Consider the following 21,646-nt stretch of genomic DNA (forward strand, 5'->3'; position numbering starts at 1 on the left):
TCCACATTGAACGACATCTGCACAATGAAAAAAGTAGTTAAACAATAAACTAATAAACTAATATGCACATGAATTAAAAGTTTAGAAAACATAACGCTACACAATCAAAAAGTTTGTCTTTTAAATAGTTTGGAACTTTTTTCCAAGAATCATACGTTATAGAAATTTGTTGTCGAACACAAGCTCCTATATAACTCTGCATCTTCTTTGCCCCAGATCCAACCAGTTGTCCATGTTCATTATAATCGATGGTCAACCGTTGCCCGGATGTTTTGTGCCAACTCAGACATTATAATTGGGCCACGTGGTATACTTATTCTGCTATGTTTTTGTGGGATCATATTTCTATCATCATCGCTGCTACTTGTTGAAGTTTCCATGTCAATCTGAAAAAAAAAAAAAAAATACATTACTCACACAAAAAACATATCATCTTAATATTTAAATACATATAACCATAGTAAATGACATACCACATTTAATACATTATTTATCAACCCATCGACCCTCACAATCATGTCTAATGTATGTGGATGTTGTATCATCAATCTCAGTAAATGTATCAACATTGGGCATTCTTTGCATACCTCCATAACCACACTCTTGTAACATATCTCCTATTTCATCTTCATAAAAATCATCCTCAATTGTTCGTTGTGGAGATGTTAAAACAATTGACCAACCCGAATTTGCAGGTCTTTTACATAGAACACTTGTTTTACTTAAGAGGCTAAAATAAATGGGTCTGATTTATGTCCAATACGATTGAGGTTCAGAATAGTAAACCCAAACTCGTCTGTTTTGACTCTAGTTCTATTCTCAACCCAATTACATTTGAATAAAATAAATGATAATCCATGATAGTCAAGCTCCCATATTTCTTGTATTACACCATAAAAGGTCATATCTGACATGACGGGCCTTTTATCCTTAGCACTAGAGACTTGCATTGTGGTAGTCGTTATACTAACTCCACTATTTTGAACACTCCTAACATCATCGTGATTCTTTGTGTGATAGTAGTAACCATTGACCACATAACTAGAATATTTTGCCACAGTTGAACAAGGTCCATTAGCTATCCATCTCAAAGAAGGCAATATGGAATTTTTGGGAACTTCGAGAGCTAGTGCAACCTACAATATATTTCATAATATTTTAGTAGTTAACATTTAATTATACATCAAATAGTAGGTCTCTAGAGATTACCCGTGTAGACAGCCACCGACTGAATGTACGATTATGCTCTTCTTGAAGCCACTTTCTACTTTTATTTTTACCAGAATTGAGCTTAGACAAAATATCCATATGTTGCCTATTATAAATGACAAAGTTAGTATATTATTGAATAATCAAGTAACCTAAAACAAGAATAAGATGAAGATCTACATACTCGACGTAAGGAAGTACATCATTTACATTTTGAATGACATAAAGATGAGCTTGATCCAACTCATCCTTACTCGATCTGATAAAAGAAGCAGCTAACAATGCTCTATCAATGTTTGAATTCGCTTTCTTTGTTGACGAGTTTAGCCCAATAGAATTAACACTATATACGAATTCAGAACAAAACTCTATAGTCTCTTCAACAATATAATTTTCTCCAACACATCATTCTGGTCAATTTCTATTTTGTACATAAGTTTTCAGTACTTTTATGTATCATTCAAAAGGATACATCCACCTCAAATAAACAGGTCCACAAAACTCAACTTCTCTTACGAGATACACTACAAGGTGTACCATTATTATGAAGAATGATAGAGGAAAATACTTCTCTAAGAGGCATAGGGTGACAACGATATCCTCTTGCATACCTTTTAACTGAGATGAATCGATCGCCTTGCAACATATAGCATTAAAGAAGAAGCATAGGTGAGTAATTGCAAGTCTTACATGTTTGGGTAAAATATCACGATGGCTACCGGTAATAATTGTTTCATAAGAACGTGATGGTCATGCGACTTAAGTCCGTAAAGTTTCAAATCTGTGAGCGACACTAAACTTTGAATGTTCGATGAATAGCCTTCATGTACTTTAATTTCTTATAGTACCTTACAAAAGCTCAATTTCTCAGCTCGTGTTAATGTATAACATGGGGAGGTAAAAAGACTTTTTTCTCTCCTACTTGAGAGGCTAACTCTGATCTAATGTTCAGTTTCACCAAATCTAATCGAGTCTTTATTCCATCTTTTGTTTTACCAGAAATATCAAGCAATGTGCCAATTAGATTTGCACATACATTCTTTTCAATGTGCATCACATCTAAACAATGTCGCACGTCAAGATACTTCCAGTATTCTAACTCGAAAAGAATAGATTTTTTCTTCCAATAAGTTGAAGTGCTATCTCCACTGTTCTTTTCTTTGATACTTTTCTAACCAAATGAATATTGATACTTACTTGTTTCTGCAAGAATTTCTTCCCAACTCAATGGTTCTAGACCAAATTCTAATTCTTGTGCGCCATTAAAAGCTTTCTTTTGTTTCCTATATGGATGGTGGTGGGGTAGAAACTTGCGATGCCTGAGATATGCCATCCTCTTCCCTTTTGGTAAATAAGTGGATGAAGTATTCTCTCCGCAAATTGGACATGCATGATATCCTTTAACTGTACAACCCACACAAGTTACCATATGCAGGAAAATCATTAATGGTCCATAATAAAATGGCTTTAAGCATGAAACGTTGTTCTTCGTATGCATCGTAACATTCTATCCCATCTTTCCAAAGTTTTTTCAAGTCATCTACTAACAGAGCTAAATAAACATCTATGTCATTTCCCGGTTGTTTAAGACTAGATATTAATGTAGTCAACATAAAAAAATTTCGCTTCATACACAACCATGAAGGTAGATTGTACGTCACTAACATCACTGGCCAACAACTATATCTACTACTAAGATCTTTATGTGGATTTACCCCATCTGTCGAAAGAGCAAGATGAAGATTTCTAGTTCTAACCCAAACTCTGGCCACAAATTGTCTATTTTTGTCTCTGATACAGCATCTTTGGGATGTTTTAATAAACCGTCTGTTTCTTTTTAACTTTTTGTTTCTTTACTTCGAAACATTCTTCCAAATCTTGGAATTGGGGGGAAATACTACATGACTTTTGTTGGGATATTCTTAACCCTTTTGTTTAATTTTTTTTTAAGCTTCCATCTTGACATACCACAAATGGGGCATACATTTGCATTAGAAAGTTCTTTTCTAAACAAGCAACAATCATTTCTACATGCATGAATCTTCTCGTATTTCATTCCAAGAGTACCCAACATCTTTTTTGCTTCATAAGTAGAAGTTGGAATTTTATTAGAACTAGGTAATATGTCATGAATTAATTCCAACAACTCAGTGAAACTCTTACCGCACCATCCAAATTTAGCTTTTAAATTATATAACTTTACCAATGTAGATATTTTGGAAAAAGTTTTACAATTTGGGTATAACGGTTTCTTCGCATCATCTAATAATTCTTCAAAATTATCGGATTTTCCACTAAAATAGATATTGTATGCAACCTTAAACATTCCAATTGTGTCATCAACATCAACATCATCCTCATCAACTTCGTCTCTTTCACTAGTAGACATATTTTCATTGTTTCTCTTAATCGGTAATGGTTCACCATGAAAAATCCATGTCTGATAACTTTGATCTATACCATTAAAAAATAAGTATTCTCTTATTTTGTTCATATCTAGAGTCTTTGCATTAACACACTTCAAACATGGACAACTCATGACATTCGGTATATTTGAATGTTGTAGACCATTTTTAATAAACACCTCGACCCCTAAACCATACTCAGCTGACATTCTATTCACCTTCATCCATGACTTATCCATGATTGTAAAATATGCAACTTAATCTAAAAAAAAGAAACAATAACAAGGAAAAATTTAAAAGCATAAAATTATGATTGTAAAATATGCAACATCAACAAATTTAGAACAACTAGACTTTTAAGATAAGCATCTTATAATATTATCTTGTCTTTGTTATTAATGTTGTTATGAAGTCCTTTTTGTTGTTATGAAGTCCTTTTTGTGTCGGGTGCACTTTCTCTACTTGTCAACCTTCTTAAAACACGTCCAATGCAATCTTCCTATCTTCCTTACAAATCCCCAAGAATCAAAATTTAGCCTTACACGTCAAACTTGAACCTAACAAATGAAAAACTTCACTCAAAATCAAGTATTGAATCAAAACAAATATCAATCCAAACAAATATCACAATAAACCGTGTCCTTAGATTTTGTATGAGTCAATATTAAGGACTCAGTTCCTATCGATGAAAAGAAAAGCCAAAAAAAAAAAAAAAATCCAGGGTTATTCTGATCGATAGCGTTGCAACATTACATTCTATCTTACAACATTGGTCGAGCGTCAGGCAAAACCAAATAGGAAAATAAACACATAAAATCCAATAACGGGCCCGAATTAAGCTAGGAATAATAGCTCTTTTTTAGAGCTATCACATAATTAAGCTATAATCTCAAACCATTAAACTAGAATCTCGAAACTAACATACCTTAGCAAAGATTATAACATATGGTGGATAAATTACAAAAAGGAATATGCGACTGAGTTAGTAGTTACTCCATATTTTTTGACCCAAAGTTAGTAGTTACAAAGGATCCAACTTCATTAACAATAGGAAAAATATTACATACTACATATCAAAACAATTACTCCATAGTTCTTGACCCATAGGTTAGTAGTTACATAAGTTGGTAGTTACATTCTACTTGCACTATTGAAGCCATAGTAGACTTAACAAAGAGTGTAAAGAAAAGAAGTATATTGGTGGGTTAAAATACTATTTTAAATGTATTATACCAAAATAATTTAATTAAGTTTAGCAAAAGTACTTATGTCTTTTCATGCTCGTAACTTTTTCTTCTGTTATGTCATGTTCTAAAACTTGAAAAACTGAAAGAATGTTCAAACCAAAAATCCAAACTCCACAACATGAGTTAACAGAAGTAATCAATCATGTTTTGTTTCAATAGAGCTCACATAACCTTCTATTCAAATTTGTCAATTGAATGCCGTATTGGAAACAACAAAATTAAAAATTTTCTAATCCATCAATCAATATTCATGTAGTTCCTTCAGTTAAGAGAAACATAGATTGCAAATTCCTTGCAGTAAAAATCAACTTCAACTAAAAACGTAGATTGCAAATTAAATCAATGGGAGTAAGGTTACATAACATGTTTTTTCTTGTAAACAAATTAATGATTTAGCAACACAAAAGAATAGGTAAATCACTCTAATAACTTCCTCTCCCCTCTCTCCTCCCTAATTTCATAGGAGATGATGATTTCAAGTCATCTAATAACTTCCTCTCCCCTCTCTCCTCCCTAATTTCATAGGAGCTGATGATTTCAAGTCATACCTCTAAAACAATAAGAAAGCTGAAGAATGATCGGTGGCGAGCGAAGAAAGCTGATAACGAGTGACGGCGCGACAGAAAAGGGTTTGGGCGTAAAGAAATCGAGAAGGAGCGCACGATTTAGGGATATATTATTTAATAAAATAAGAAAAAAATATTACACCTTTAATGTCGGTTTTAAACCGACATTAAAGCCCATCTTCAATGGCGGTTTAAAACCGACATTAAAGATCCGTTTTTTTTAAACCGACATTATACATCCGATTTCACTTTTTTCAACCGACATTAAAACCCAAATTTCTTCTAGTGTTCAAGAGTATTCCAAATTTCTTAAGTGGAAGAACACAAAGATATTCTATGAAATCCATCTTTGCTCAGAGCACAATACAAACAACTTGGTAGCCTTAGTATTAAAAGAATATTTTTTTTCATTTTCATCTTCATTACACTCTTCTTCTAATTTAGGCTTATCAACATTATTAATCTTTTTCATGGGTACATATGGACCTTTAGCAACAATTACCACAAACTGTAGTCAATAGATTGCAAATAAATTTTCATTTTAGCTTTCTAATATGCATAATTTGAACCATCAAAATAAGGAAGTCTAGAGGTAGATTGGTCTTCTACAATTCCATTTGCAACTAGGTTTGCCATAATGCTCAAATAATAAAGTTTATCAAGAAAATTAAATTTTAAAAGGAGCAACCTCGCTCTGATACCAATTGTTGGACCGATATGACAACCCTAGGGTAAATGTGGTTTAATTAAAAAATTTTCAAAATATATTCAATTTAATCTAATTAGATATTTTTAAATAAAATTAAATAAAAACCCTAATTGATGCCAAATAGCAAGATTGATAAAAAAATGATGTGACAATATACTTAATCAATCTCAACCAACAAAAGCATGTAATTAAAATTAAATGAAAAATAATTATGAAAGAGTTAGAAAAGAAGACACCGTAATTTTTATAATGATTCGATCAAACTTAACCTACATCTACTTTCCCAAGCGCTTCTTGGGATTTTGATTTTAAAAAATCTCCTTTAACTCTTTCTATTGATGAGAATCAAACTGCTACCTTGCTCATTTTTCAAGTTCAAAAGCAAACTCAATCATTTCCACGGGTAGGAACATTACAATATTTTGAAGCTTTAAAAAAATCAATAAAATTCTCTAAAAAGAGTGAGTATACAAATTTGAGCTCACAATATTAAATCTTCACAATGAAATAAAAACTCTTTTAAAAACAAGATGAAAAGAAAGAAATTTGAGAGTTTTAAGAAAATCAATAAAACTCTACAAATTTGAGAGTTTGGAGCACAAAAACAAAGCTCTTCTCCAACTACTATGCATCTAGCATATCCCTCAATTGTACAACTTCTATATAGCCTCTTGTTGTTTTTCTTGTCTTTTTTGTATGTCCCCGTTGGGACCCCACTTGATTTATCCCTTGTTCTCACGGTCGGCTTGTATACAACTATCTATCTATGCTCAATGCTTTATCATTTTTTGTAATAGATTTCTATTGGGAAGGGTATGATGAGGGCGCAAAGTTTGTACCAACTTTGTTGGGATGTTGCAGTACATCTATTGATCTTGTTCTCTCAATAGCTTTTCAAATATATATATATATATACACATACACGATATCAAATTTTCTTTTAAGGGGTGTTTTTTTTCCCTTTTGAAAATCTAGATCATACATATTTTCAAAAGATTGAAATCTATACATAGATATAGGATATTTTTAGATATTCATGTTTGTTCCAAAAATACCTTTGATTAATTTTTTTTGTTTGAAAAAATAACCCTTAACACATTTATATGTGACTTAGACGACATCTAAGATACATGTCAGTGGCAGCTAGTATGCTTTTGAATTCTTAATGATCCATGTCATTTTCTATTTATTATAAAACGATAAGGTAGTTCTAAACAATTTTTTTAACTTTATGGATATTTTGAAAATTTTCCAAAGTTCAAGGATACTTTTGATGCAAAATCTAAAGTTTAAGAGCAATTTTTATAATTTAGTCTAGTATATTGTTATTTATGATGAGCAATGATTAGGTGTAATTCACAGTCTGTTTTTATATAGTAGAAAAAATGAAAATAATAATTAAAAAAAACTGCTATATGACAGATTTTTATTGAGTGCAATTTGGAGTACATAATATATCGGTGTAGCCTAAATTGCACCTAAATTTTTTCCATTTATGATAACTTTATTTGCCCTTTCACTCTTTTGTGGCTTTCAAGGTGGTTGTTGATCTCGTGCCATCATCTAACAAATTTCTATTGAAGATGTATAGCTGGAACCGTGCAATTTGCTGTATAAATAATGCATCTTTCACCATCGCTAATAAATTGTAAACAGTAACTAAGAGAGGGAGAGGCATTATTGAGGAAATTGCATTCATTTGAGTTTTCGAGCCTGTTTGTTCATCTTCTCTGTATTGTTCTTCACAAAAGAAAGTGTTGGGCAGCTGTGTTAAGAATTAGCTAAAGTTCTTTCTGTCAACAAAGAAGAAGTCTAGCATTCAAGGTATTTGAAGTGTTGTAACTTATATTCTCATATGGTTTCTCTATTCTGTGAACTGTACGAACTAACTGCTACTCAATAAAACTGACTTAGAGTGGATGGATGTAGACTGTTTTCCAATAAATTCGGTATTCTTCCTCTATCTTTTCCTTATTTTCTGCATCTCTATTGTTTGTGCTCTGTTATCTTGAAGTTTATAGTTTAGGTTATTTTTAAATATAGGAAAATGAGCCAAAATAATTATAATTAATAGCAAAATATCAAAGTTTATCTATGATAGACAATGATAAACTTCACAAGATATTCATCTTTAAGAGACATATTTATTTTTTTTTATAATGGTGTAAGTTTGTCTTATGAAGTTACTTCACGGGACAATCTATTCATCTTCACGAGACGTATTTATTTCTTCATAATATTGTAAGTTTGTCTTGTGAAGTTACTTCACAAAACAATCTATTCATCTTCTCAAGATGTATTTATTTTTTCATAATGTTGTAAGTTTGTCTCGTAAAGTAACTTCACAGGACAAAAGACAGAAATGAAGGAAAAACTGCAAAAACCACTACTGAACTATGAAATTGGTTATAATTACCCTCTTATAGTCAACTAGTCAATAGTCAAAGTTGAAAGTCCTTTAGGTGATGACTTCATCATCGGCGTCAAGACACCACCGTGTGAAGCTCAAGACAAGGGACGAGGCAAAAATGCCAAACAACTCACTTGGGTTCTATTTGTTTATTAAGGTTTTCCTTTGATTGTCGATGCTTCTGTTAGGATTTGAGGTGATAGGCATATTACAAAGGTTGACATTTTAATGAAAAAGTAAAAGAGAGAGGAAGAAGGGGAGAGAGGAAGAAGAGAGGTTAGCCACATCAACCATCTAGTAAATTCATTCGTCCACGAGTTTGGTCTCATTGACCAAGTCATACAAGGCCACAACTTGGTTTAATAATAATCGTGTATCAGTACATAATTTTGCCATCATATTTTTGTCAATACTTTTCTCTTCCACCTTATTTTTTAATTTCTTTCTTATTATCTTATTTTTGTCATTACTTAAAAAAAAAAAAGAAAAAACACATTATTTTTTAACTTAACCCTAAAACATCTGCATTTCAATTTTTTTTAAAAAAATATCAAAATTCAAGATCTGATTTACACACGTGTTTGAAATAAAAACTTAAAAACCTAAAAAAAAATAATAATAAAGAACAGTAATTAATTAAGCTGGGTGTATTTGCCGTCTAAAAGAGTATATACAAACAAATCCACACTTTTCCAAGAAAGTCCTCCAAGTTCCATTTTAATGCAAGTTGAACTGAATATATAATATATGTACACATCTATCTATTTAGTGGCCTCGCAAAGGCCAGTGCCTTGGTCGCAGAAACCGTCACGGTCAAGCAGCTGCTGCGGCGGTGCGCTGAGCAGAGGAGACGACGGCGTTCCGTACGCATTTCTGCGGCTGTTTCCGCACCCTAAGCTCGCCCTCGTGCTCACCCCCGTTACTGGGTTCGTCCCACTCGCATACTTGCATAGTGCCTGAAAATTATTAATCATATCATATACCTTTTGCAATTTTAAATATAAGGCACAGTCTTAACCAATTGAATTAAGTTTAAAAAACTAACCTGCTTTTGAGGTAAGTCAATGACGGCATCACTAAAGTCAGCACCTACAATTATAGCACCGCCTAAATCGCTTCGTGTCAGCACTGATCGAACTAGCACTGCATTTGTAAAATTTGCTTCATTTAGTACCTGAATGATCCCAAATTAAAGTTAATCCTCTTTATCATTGTTAACAAAAATCTATCAGCGTTAATCCAAACATTATTTAGAGAACAAGTCATCAACTATATCACAAAATTTTAATTTTCAATCTTTCATCTCACAATTGTTAAAACTTTTATTTATATAAATATGAAACATTATATTTTAATATAAATTTACATCTTAATAGAAGTAAAGTAAATAAATAACTTACCATACGATCCATCAATGTATCACTCAAATCTGCACCTACAATAATAGTAAAAATTGAGATGATATGAATATAATTAGCACATTTTTTTGCATTTCAGCCAGAAGATGTAGACGAAAATGTCGAGATCTAAATTTTATATATAAAAAAAATATCAATAAAAATATTGAAAAAAATGTCAAAAGTCAATGGATATTACTAAAGATATTATAAAAAAAAAAAATAAATATGTTGCATTCAAACAAGTTAACTATGTATTATTTATCATATGTTTTATGTTTAATGACTTTTTTACTATATTATGAAAATAATTTCGAAATCATAGAACTATAGAAATCAAATTACAAGCAGAAATTTAAAATTAATTCCATTGTTAAAAAATAATAAATAAATGAGTTCTTTTTTTTCTTTGTTTTTTCGGCGTAAAGCCACGTCGTACGGACGAGTAAGTATAAGCAAGTCCGTTGTCGCGGGAAATTTTCAACGGAGCTCTAAAGTCTAAAGAAAGGAACGGGAAAGGAAAGAGCGGTTCAGCAAACCCTAGAATCTGAGAGACCACATTGATACTGATGAAAAGATAAACATCACTTTTCTGGATTCAAAGGTTCGATTTTACTCTGTTCATGTATTATTCTATTTCAGAGATCACTTTTCTGTAAATCGTCTCTAAAAACCATTATTGTTCATCTGTTTTTGCGGTTCTGATTTGTCTATTTTTGTTAAGTCTTGTTTTCATCCGAATCTTCGTAATCTATTCAATCTGTCTGTCAAGAAATAAGTGGTCACTTGTTGGTTCCTTCTATGTAATGTCTGTATATAAGTCAGATTATTTTGTTTAATTTGTTTTGTTATATGGATAGGCTTTGATTTAGCAATTCTCAATGGAGTCATCAACTCCGGAGGTTTCAATGGAGGTCCAGCAACAAAATATTTTTGCTCTTCTTCATTTTTTGATGGAGTGCAATAGGAATCATAGATTAACTTCTAGGGTGTTGGAACCGGAGAACTACTTTGTTTCAATGATGAAAGATGCAGTACTTGATTCTGCAATGATAGTTGACTCACTTACTGTTTTAAGTCTTTCTGAAGATGAGAATGAGATTGTCAATGTTCCAAAAGAACATGTTGAGGATAACTTGCCTAAGTTTCATCCACCTCGGAAGGGTCTTTCAGCGATTAGAAGCTTTCCTCCTGGGTGTGGAAGAGGTGCTCCTCCGGTTGGAATTCGACATGGCTCAAAATGCTTGCAGAAGAATGATTCAAGAGCTAAGAAAAGAAATGGGGATGATGAAGCATTAACTAAAGTTGCAAGGAAATCAAGTGGTGAGAGTTTCTCTCGAGCTAGTCCAATCACTGGCAGAATAGGGTCTGTAGACTATAACATTTTGGAGGATCCACTGAGGAAGACATCTAGGAATGAGGACAGAAGTACAGGGAGAAAGTTTTCGAGAGGATTTGATAATGTGAAATCCAAGCAAGGAGAAATTGCAACTTGCCCTGAACCTTTGGCAAAAAGGGTTGTGGTGCAGGGTTTGACGGCATCACCAAATTGCCCATGGAGGCAAGGCAAGAAGACGTTTAAATCAATACAAACCAACATAAATCTTGAAGGCAAAGGGATTTGAGACCGATGATTTGATCAAGTTTCTCTGTGATACTATGTATAAACCCACGGAATAAGTCATTCCATACAAAGTTCTGTCAGCTCATGTTCAATGGTTTCATTGTCATTCATGATCCTCATCCTATGATAATTAGTATCTAGTTTACCTGAGAAATTTGTCTTGTATGCAACAGCTTTTTCAAGATATGCGCCATTAAAGGTACAGCCACTGAAATCTGATTCCCTCATATCAGCAGATGTGAAATTGGCTCTCCTGTATCAGTCATTAGTTTCAATGGTAACCAGTGAGCACCAAGTATAATATTGCTCCGGAAGTTATAATTTCAAGACTTCACTTCATTTATATATCTAATGTTGTTAATTGGGGAGGGGGGATTGGGGTTACTATAAGACTCCATTTTACTTGTAGTATTCCTTTGGCCCTGAATTCGAACTGTAGTTTCTTTCCAATTCTTCCATTGTGATTAGCTTCGTAACAGGGATTTTAAGAATCAAAGCAGCATGACACAAAGGAATGATGAAATGAAACAGGTTGAAAATTACCTGAAATTTTCGTTAACATGCACTGCCTTCCTGTTCATAGAAGAAGTTTATTAATTATCAGTATAAGCAAGTATTGTTCAATCATTTTGGCAATAAAGGAACTGAGTACTATCTTGAAAGCCTAAAGACCTGAGATCTGCAGAACCAAATTGAGCGGCAGATCCAATTCCGAATTCACCACGGGTTTCAGCCTCATACTTGTTGAGTTCGGCAATTGATGGCATGCCCGAACTAAAACTAATGACTGCAGCGGCTGCCAAAGCAGTTGAAACCAACTTTTGCCATCTCTTGGGCTCTGTACTCTTACCAATGTGCTTCCTCTCCGAACAATCTTCCTTTTCAAGGAAATTCAAGTTAGTTCAACAAGCATGGAAGGCAGAAGCCGCCATCAGAACTAGAGAAATAAGGAAGAAAAGAATAGCATGATTCACCTTGAGTTTGATCCTTTTGTGGGTTTATTTGAGAGACCAGGGAAATTGGTTTTCTGGGTTGTAGACAACTCGGAAGCTTTGATTTAGAAGAAGATAAGGGTAGACATTTTACTGATAGTGAGGAAATGGAAGAAAGTGCCATGAGTTGGAATTGGGGGATCTTTCTGCGCAGGAAAATTAAATATTTTGCTGGAAGAGCAGAGAAGAGGGGAAAGAAAACGACTGGACAGGAAGAGGTTTAGTGTTATAGGTTATTTTATCAGTTTCTTTGTGTAGGTAGACAACTTCTGGTTAAGGATCTGCATACGTGTTCGCTAGTTGTTTGGTTTGCCTTTCTCGCTATTTTATGCACTAGTCATGTTTGGGCTGCTTCTGCTTGTGAAGTCCTTCGACTTCATTCTCTTCATCTGTGTTGTTCTCTCGGGCCATTGGGCTTTATTGGGTTTGGCATCGGCCTTGTTTTCAGGCTCAGTGGGCCGGACATCAATTTTTTTGGAAGCTGCTTTGAACTCGGCTGACATCGTGTTCATTTTTCAAGTTTCAAATTGTTAAAACTCAAAATCTAACAAATTTTTTTCTACAATAAAGTGGGGTAGGGGGGATACAAACTTCCGACCTTATGAGGAGTATGACCTTGTGGTGTTTATGAATACTGTTTTCAACTTATTAGAGTTGATTTCTTTATTAGAATACTAAATCAGATTCACCTACTAACTCTTGGAAGAAGTAAAAATGTCTTAATTAAGCAACTAAAGTTCATATAGCATAATAAGCCCATCTTTCTGGAAAAAAAGATTGTTAACTTACAAACGAAATTTAATTGTCAATACTTGTCGTGTAACTCAGTAGTATGGGGTTAGGTTCACGTTTCAAATGGTAATATTGTTTGTTTAATAGAGTAGAAAAACTTGTAGAAATATCAAGGTAGATTTCATAATTGTAGAGTTCCATCTTTTGGTAACAAACATGATCAAGTGACATATTCATTAGACATCAAGTAAAACCAAACATTTATCCCGTTGTTTCTTACATTTACTTTTCCTTCCCAAAGAAAGACACCCACCCACCCGAACCCCAATTTCCCCCCTAATTTGAGATGGACTACTTTCCGACCATCACTGAAAGCTTAATAAAAACTTGTAATGTGTACCGAATCCTTTTCACTTTAATTCATATCTTCTTCAACCTTGAGAAAGTGAACCAACACAACTCTTGGGTAAAAGTTTCTTCCTTTCAGACCCACAATGCCTTCTCTCTCTCTCTCTCTCTCTCTCAAATAATCATGAAAATTACTATACCACTTCCTTCTTCTTCATCTTCTTTTTCCTTATATTTTAAATCTCAGCAGTGTGAAAAAAAAAAAAAAAAAAAATCCTTTTCCTTTTTTTTTTTCAGTCAGAATTTCTGGGTATGCATTTCTTTTTGACCTGGTGGTAATTGACAATTTTACTATGCATTAAGTCACTGTCTCTTCTTTTGATAAGTAAAAATGCTTTAACCGAAAGCTGAAATGTGGAACTGCTGGAAGCATGCATGCTAGCATGTAGTTGAAGTTGAAGATTTCATTTTGTTCTTCCATTGAAAAATATAATTTTTTTTTTAAAGAGATAGACTGAATATGGAGGGACAAGCATCAGAATTGTTACCTTTTTCATCAGCGGACACAGACGTTGTGGTGTCTGAAGCTCTTTTTATTTAATTTTTATTTTCCACCAAAGGCCTTTTATTCAATAATTGCTTTTGGCTTTTACAAGTCACGCTTATCTGCCATAAAAGATTCATGTCAAAGAGGAGGACGAATATTGAATCCTTCATGAGTTAGCTCTCTACTCGATCTCCATTGTTTTTTACCCTTTTTTTTGTTGGTGTTTTTTCCTCCATTGCCTGCCCTCTGTTTGCCTAAAAAGATCCTAACTTTCTTGTCTTGGAGAAAGGAAGCATCTTTTGTTGGAAGTACTTTGGGATATATTTTCTTCCATATTTGAAACAACTCCCCACTGCATCATTTTCTTTCACTCTTCTTGAAATTTAGTGGGTTTTAGTGGGTATCAGTGCTTCATCAGATTTCAGATGGCCATTCCTAAAAGCTATGCCCCATTAATAGAAACCAAAGGGATAACTTCAATCTCATATTGTTATGAATTTCCTTAAAGTGTCCATCTTTTTGACGCCATTGGGAGTTTCCTCGTTTATACCTAGAGTCATATCTTTACGTATAATATTAAATATGCTTTCTTTTTTTCTTTTTTTTTTTCTTCTTGTTATCTTATGTTGCAATATTTATGGTTATTTAGTCAGGAAAGAAATAAGTTTGAAAAGTCAAGTGTTTGGTATAACTAGAGAGAGCAATGACTAAAACTTAGGTTAAAAAAACTACACATTTAATCCCTTTTGTTCGGAGAAATCTCACAAGTCACATAAAATGTTGTAACACGATGAATAACAATTTACTGAATACATAATAAACTAAAGTAAAGAGACAAGGAGATGGTAATTCAGTTTAGTACAATTATCACCTACGTGTAGGGAGGTTGTATGTCCAAAGTGAAGAGACTTCATTAATATAAAGTTTAGCAATTACAATGTAGTACTTAATTGAAAGAAGACATTCAATTCGATTCGTGAAGGCAATATATTTATTTTGTCACATTCCTTATTAAAATTGAGGTACAATGATACATAATTGAAAGAAATATTGATATAATACTATATAATATATAAATTTGAATAGTGGTACGTCGGAGATATGTTGTAAAGTAAAAAAAAAAAGTACAGTGGCAGGTTTTAAATACAACAACTATTATGTCAGCACTGATTAATCAAAAAAGTGAGAACTCTTCATCGTTATGTGTGTTGGAAAATAAAATCACTACTAAATTAACTATCATTCAACATCATTCTGATCTAAATTCTCGTCTCAAAACGCCAACCAAATTCACCTCTAGTTTCTACAAATACTGAGGTTTGATTTAGGATTTTAATATGAATAAATCTACAAGGTCTCGTTTCATAATCCATTTAATTTTTAATTTTGAAGATTATGCCTATAAATACTACTCACTATTTTTTCGTCTAAATTTTAACGTGTTTTCAATATCAGGCCAACGTTTTAAAAACTAAAAAGTAATCTTTAAAATTTTGTTTTTAATTTTAGAATTCGATAGATATTCAAATGTGAGAAAATGAGAATGATTTTCAAAAATTAAATAGATAAAAAGATAATAATTGTCAAAGGGAGGGCAATAGAGTTTTTAAAATTTGGTAATTTTTGGTTATGAATGTACGGAGAAGTAAGTAAGAAAAATCACACAGGTTTGGTCTGGCGGCATTCAACATGTGAAAGAAAAGAAAAAAAAAATAAAGGATAAAACCGATGTAAAATATATCTTGTAGGTTCACATGATTCCTAAAGTTAGTACAATAATTTTCATAAGTCTTATGCAGAAATGGGTTTATGAAATATCCTACATTAACAAATTCATGGTCTAGGGATGAGCAAACTTAAATACCAAAAAAATAATTAAAAAAGATATGAATCTCAACCATATAGGAGTAAATATCTTAACCCATGAACTTCATGACGTCATTTTCTTTTCTCTCTTTTTTTTATTTATTTTTTATTTTTTTAGAATTTAAAAGGGCTTCAAGTGTTTTTATAATAAAATAAAATTATCATTGAAAAATTAGAAGTGAGCAATAATAAATTTTAAAAACAAAAAACAAAAAATGTGATCATTATCAAATAGAGCTTAAGTTCTATTGAAAGTATTTACCCGTGAAAATTCTCTTTTTCTCATCAAACTTACAATGTAATATCACTTTTTCTTAAAAATCATTTACCCAATTTATTTTCATTATGTCGATTTACAAGAATTATATTATAAATTAATTATGTCATGTATGCCTTTTAGATTTTTTTATAGTCACCTCATCATGTTAATTTGTATCTTGTTATAAAAAAAAACTCTCCATGAGTATTTTCTAGAACAAATTTCAATGTTAAAGGGTGTTGAATCTTACCCCAAAGTTTATGGGGTATTTTTTTCGTTGCACAACTTAGGCTATAATGAAATAATAGAATTCCCAAAAAAAAATATATATATATATCAAAATATAATAATATTCATTTCACAAGATCAAATATAATTTCCATAAATATTCACTCACGCAACACCCAATGCCACCCACACAGATATATCTTACATATTTTCAACCAAGTAATAAGCTAATTTTGAACGAGTTAGTTCACATCTCTAACAATTAAATCATCAATAAACTAAAAAAAACACTTCCAAAACCTTCATATATAAAAATCAAGGAAAATAGTGATTAACTTGCACAATAGTTTAAATCTTTGAGAAAAGGCATTCAAAAAGGGAAGAAAAATGATAATTAGTAGAGTAGTCATGACAACACACTAATTAAGATGCATTGATCAAGTAGTAGTGGTAGTGAGCCAAATATATAGTAGCTAGTTCATAATCAACATAACATTAAAAGGGAAATTACATGGTAGCTAACTTAGGAGTAGAGAGTATTTAAGATATAATTAATATATCAACACATGAGCACTAGTAGTAGTAGTAGATGGGATTAAAAAGTAAGTAATAATGATGATAGGAATTTTGGTGGTAGTTGAGAGAGAAAAACAGATATCCATATGATATAATAACCCCACCAATGACTCAGAAGTGGGAGACACCAACATTGGCTGAAGCATAGAATCCATTATCTTTCATCAGAACATTCTGAGTATCTCCTTCCTACATTCACAATTATATAAACAAACAGTCACAAATTAAAAGGACAACCACAATTTTTTGTGCTATAGTCTTTCTCTTTTACTGTTAAACAATAATAATAATAATATATGCAACAAAATAGGGTTCTATTCTATACATCTTATTGTTCATTCTCTTCCAAAATACAAGGAGAATTAGAATACACCAATTATTCAAATATGTTTTTTTTTTTTTTTTTTGGTTTACCTGCTGGCGGATATTTGTCTTCTTCACTGTCTGGTCGGGCATGAGACCAAAGTGAATGTGTGGAAAGTGGGCCCACTGCCATTATAAAATTAAAATTAAAATTAATGAAGGAAAAAAATTAAACAAACCCTAGATTATTTGAGAAGAAATAGGGAGAAAGGTGATAAAGAAAATATCATTTCGGTCCTTCTCCATGGTTCTTTCTAATATTTATTGTTGATTTTTTCGAAATGTTTTATTATTTATTTAAAATTGTCACTATAATTTTGAAAAACACTCACAGAGTGTTTTTTTTTTGTTCATAAAAGTAATAATAAGAATAAATTAATCTATTTTTCAAGTACAAAAGACTAAAACTGAAATATATTAAATTAAAAATTAGAAAAAAAATCAATCGTAAATTATTTGAAAAGACATAGAAAGAAATAGTAATAAAGAAACTATCATTTTAGTCCCTAATCACTATTACAAATTTAATGTTAAATTTCTTTATTAAAAACTTATTATTTATTAACATTATCATTATAAATTTTGAAAGCACGTTTACATAGCATATGTTTTTGCATGAAAATAATAATAATAATAATTTATTTAATTAAAAATTCATCTTAAAAGATTAAATTGAAGATTTATTGAAATTATAATGAATAAATTTAAAATAGAGGGATGAAAATTAAATTTGAATGAAAAATGTTTATATTTGAATTAAAAATAAAGGGTTTTACATTCTTAGCAGCGGCACTGAAGGCTTCCCTATGGGATATATCGGGATTCACAGACTTGATTCGTTGGATCTCGTCCCTGCATGCAAAATTTTGATCCAACCACTCAATTTTTTTCATTTTTCTTTTTTTTTTTTCCTATAACTAATGGAAAAAAAATAACATAATTAAAAAAAATGAATAAGAAAGAGAAAAAGATAAAGAGAAATAAATGTGTTTCTTCAAATCATTACTCACTTGATGAAACGGTTGTATGCAGAAGGCACTCTCTGTCTCTTCTCCGGAGCTGAAGATTTTGATGTATTCAAATAACATAATATACCAAAAAAAAAAAAAAAACAAATATTAATTAATCAATTAATAATGATCTTATCTTTGTATAATATATGCTTTTTTTATATGTATATTTTGATATGTGTTCTCATTTCTCTGCACAAGAAAAACCTAGCTTCCTACTCTAGCTGGCAGACCTGAACAACAAAATTTATCTTCCTTTTGCTAAAATTATCATTATCTGCAGGCTTCATATGTACCCTACATTATTCTATAATATCTAGTCGAGATTTAGAGATTGACATTTTAAGTTTTAAAAAATACCCTTTTTCTTTTTTTACATAGAAATATTTCTTGTAAGCAGCTTAGAAACTTATAAGTACTACATGAACAAAATTTAGCCAAGATTTATGTATTGAAAATAACATGCTTGACAAAATTTGAAGCTTTTTCAACTATCTTAAAAGTTTTCACTTTTTTTCTTTGTTATTAATTGATTTAAATCTTGTTTAGGGAAAAAAAATATATATGATATGGGGAGAAGTTGAATTAATTAATGAAATAAGTCTCACGTCTATTGATAACGGGTGGCCTAGGGAGCTCGTCAGTAACTCCTCGAGATGGCATTCCAAAATTGTTAGTAGTAGCTCCAAACTGGTTGATGAGATAATTGGAATTTGGTGTAGCCATATTTTCCTACAAACAATTATTAATAATAATGCAATTCAAAATAAGAGTTTAGCTCAAAGCAAGAAATGAATACATAATTATAAATCAAATAAATACTTTTTTAAAAAAGAAAAGGGAAAAATTACGAGAATGTTATGAGAAGGAGAAAAGAAAGAGTGGCCAAGCTGATGAAATTGATTAGGTGAAGGCAGAAGAAGGCCACGCATGTTGACAGGCAACAGATTAGTGCAGTGTCCACATCGCACTGTCACAGTTTTAAACAAACTACAACAAGGAACACTAACCTGAGGAAGAAAAATAACAACAAATTTACACAAAATCAACAAACCCCAGATGAAAAAAAAACCACAAAAGATCAAAACTTTAGAGGAAAGAAATATGAAAGGAAGAAACTTTACTATAAAAGAGAGAGAAATACCGCAAGGACAGTGTCGCAAATATTACAATGGACATAACAGAGTTGCTCAGGAGAAGGAAGGTGGTGGTCCAGCTGCTGTTGCTGCTGCTGCTGCTGCAGATGTTGTTGAGATAACGTAGTCGTAGTAGTAGAAGTAGGTGAAGAAGAAGAAGATGAAGAAGATGACATATCCAAAAAAATTATTGTAATTCTTCACTTTTATGAAAAAAAAAATTTTGATTGATGATTGGTCGGAGTCGATCTAGATTGGGGTTTGACTGATTGATGGGATTGACAGATTAACCACCTTCCTTGGATCTGCCTTTTTCTTTTCTTTTCCTTTCTCTTTGATGATAATGAGTTTTGAAACAAAGTTATTTTCACAATACCAAAAAAAAAAAAAACAAAAAAAAGATCTTGAGATCATCTATTGGATCTGATAGATATATAAGAGAATCCTAGCTTCCCCATCTCTTCCTTTATACATGTATGTATGTATGTATGTATGGTATGATATGATATGAGAATAAAAAAAATTGGGATTTTCGAGAAAAAAAAGATAAAATGAAATTGAAATTAGGGCGGCAGATGTGGGGGGAAGGAGCTAGAAAGGGACGTGTGCATGGGAGTGAGATAGCTTTCATACACGCACCTGTTGTTTTCACAAGTTAAAGAGAGTGTTGTCTTCTGGTTTTGTGTGGTCTTAAATTAAAATCCACACCCCTTTTCTTTTTTAACTTTCCTCAATTTCCGAACCCCATCTTCAACAAAATTCAAATAATAATAATAATAATATACAATTATATTGTTATTATTATTACATTATCTTGAATATTATTATCTTGTAATACCTCTTGGACAATAAGGTCATACTCTTAGCTTCTTGGCTCTAGATGGTCACCTTCCTTAGGAGTTAGGGCTCTTTCAATTCTTTCTTCAACTTCACTTCACTTCCCTCATCATAACTCAATTATAGCCCCATCATCACTTTTTTTTGTTATTTTTTCCTTCCATCTTATAATCTCTCTCTCTCTCCTCATAAAAAAGGACCCCATTTTGTATATATCATGTCATACAAATTTATCATTTTTGAGTTGAGTACGACCCATCAAGTATAAAGTTGTGAAAATTGTGATACTGATAGTTTTAGAACGTTAGACGTATGTATGACCACAGAGAAAAATTATAAGATTTTTTTTGCCAATTATTATTAAGAGATGGGTAAATTTTTTACTCTTTATTGTTCCATGGTTACTAGGAATCAACCGCATTCAAATAGTTTTATTCAATTTTTTTTAGAAATGTGTATAAGAGAGAGTCACATTTTTTTTTATCGAATAGTCATGATTCAAAGATCAATAAGTGCAATAAAATATCTATAGATACATATGTAATATTTTTATCCTAGTTCATCCAAAAGAAATTTTATTAACTTAAAAAATGTACAAAGAATGTCACAAGCCACGTTTAATTTGAAACAAAATATAATAAAAAATTAATTTCTACCACTATTTCATCTGGAATAATAATAATGTAATATTTTTGTTATAGTACATCTTTTATATATATATCTTTGCATTGTACAGACATAAATTCCATGGAATGGTTCATTTTCTAAAAAAAACAAATGAATTGAATTGATTTGATTTATTATTAATATATGGTTACTACAAAACATGTTGAAAAGACATTGCAGACATGACACAACACATCCATGATAAAATTTAAAAATATATATTGTATTTATTTATGTCATCATGGTGATGAACTCTTGTGAATCTTTGGACAATAATATATTAATATTGTTTTGATTAAGAAGTTGGAGGGTTTAATGTTCCTTTGTCGTTGTTCTTCTTCTCTTCCCACCAAAAATATAGAAAAAAATAAATAATATTATGAAAATTGAATTGAAGGGTTAAATTATTTAATTAAAATAAGAAATTTTAGGGCTTTTTTTTAAGGGGTGATTTGACTACTCATTCTCTTTCTTCTTACACATACACAGAAACGTATTTAAATCAGTAAAAACCAAATC

The 21,646-nt window shown here is 31.6% G+C and overlaps 3 protein-coding genes across 3 annotated transcripts; 1 reads left to right on the forward strand and 2 right to left on the reverse strand.

Annotated features, from left to right (window-relative positions):
- Nucleotides 1-9,178: 9,178 nt before the first annotated feature.
- Nucleotides 9,179-12,857, reverse strand: LOC120068329 (Pentapeptide repeat-containing protein). Its single transcript, XM_039020057.2, has 7 exons — nucleotides 12,542-12,857; nucleotides 12,240-12,441; nucleotides 12,111-12,140; nucleotides 11,714-11,820; nucleotides 9,947-9,981; nucleotides 9,592-9,720; nucleotides 9,179-9,502 (listed from the first exon to the last, which is right to left on the reverse strand). Exons 1-7 carry the CDS (start codon nucleotides 12,681-12,683, stop codon nucleotides 9,308-9,310), a joined length of 840 nt encoding a protein of 279 aa, XP_038875985.1. The 5' UTR covers nucleotides 12,684-12,857; the 3' UTR covers nucleotides 9,179-9,307.
- Nucleotides 10,415-12,017, forward strand: LOC120068330 (uncharacterized). Its single transcript, XM_039020061.2, has 2 exons — nucleotides 10,415-10,547; nucleotides 10,804-12,017. The coding sequence occupies exon 2, from the start codon at nucleotides 10,825-10,827 to the stop codon at nucleotides 11,566-11,568; it is 744 nt and encodes a 247-aa protein (XP_038875989.1). The 5' UTR covers nucleotides 10,415-10,547; nucleotides 10,804-10,824; the 3' UTR covers nucleotides 11,569-12,017.
- A 4,091-nt stretch (nucleotides 12,858-16,948) lies between the features above and the next one.
- LOC120092835 (axial regulator YABBY 5-like) lies at nucleotides 16,949-20,058 on the reverse strand. Its single transcript, XM_039051060.2, has 7 exons — nucleotides 19,633-20,058; nucleotides 19,340-19,498; nucleotides 19,097-19,220; nucleotides 18,489-18,537; nucleotides 18,255-18,330; nucleotides 17,530-17,604; nucleotides 16,949-17,304 (listed from the first exon to the last, which is right to left on the reverse strand). The coding sequence occupies exons 1-7, from the start codon at nucleotides 19,798-19,800 to the stop codon at nucleotides 17,227-17,229; spliced, it is 729 nt and encodes a 242-aa protein (XP_038906988.2). The 5' UTR covers nucleotides 19,801-20,058; the 3' UTR covers nucleotides 16,949-17,226.
- Nucleotides 20,059-21,646: the final 1,588 nt, after the last annotated feature.

This window comes from Benincasa hispida, chromosome 12 (genome assembly GCF_027475165.1).
Source record: "Benincasa hispida cultivar pf3 chromosome 12, pf3_genome.v1.1, whole genome shotgun sequence".
Classification (NCBI taxonomy): Eukaryota; Viridiplantae; Streptophyta; class Magnoliopsida; order Cucurbitales; family Cucurbitaceae; genus Benincasa; species Benincasa hispida.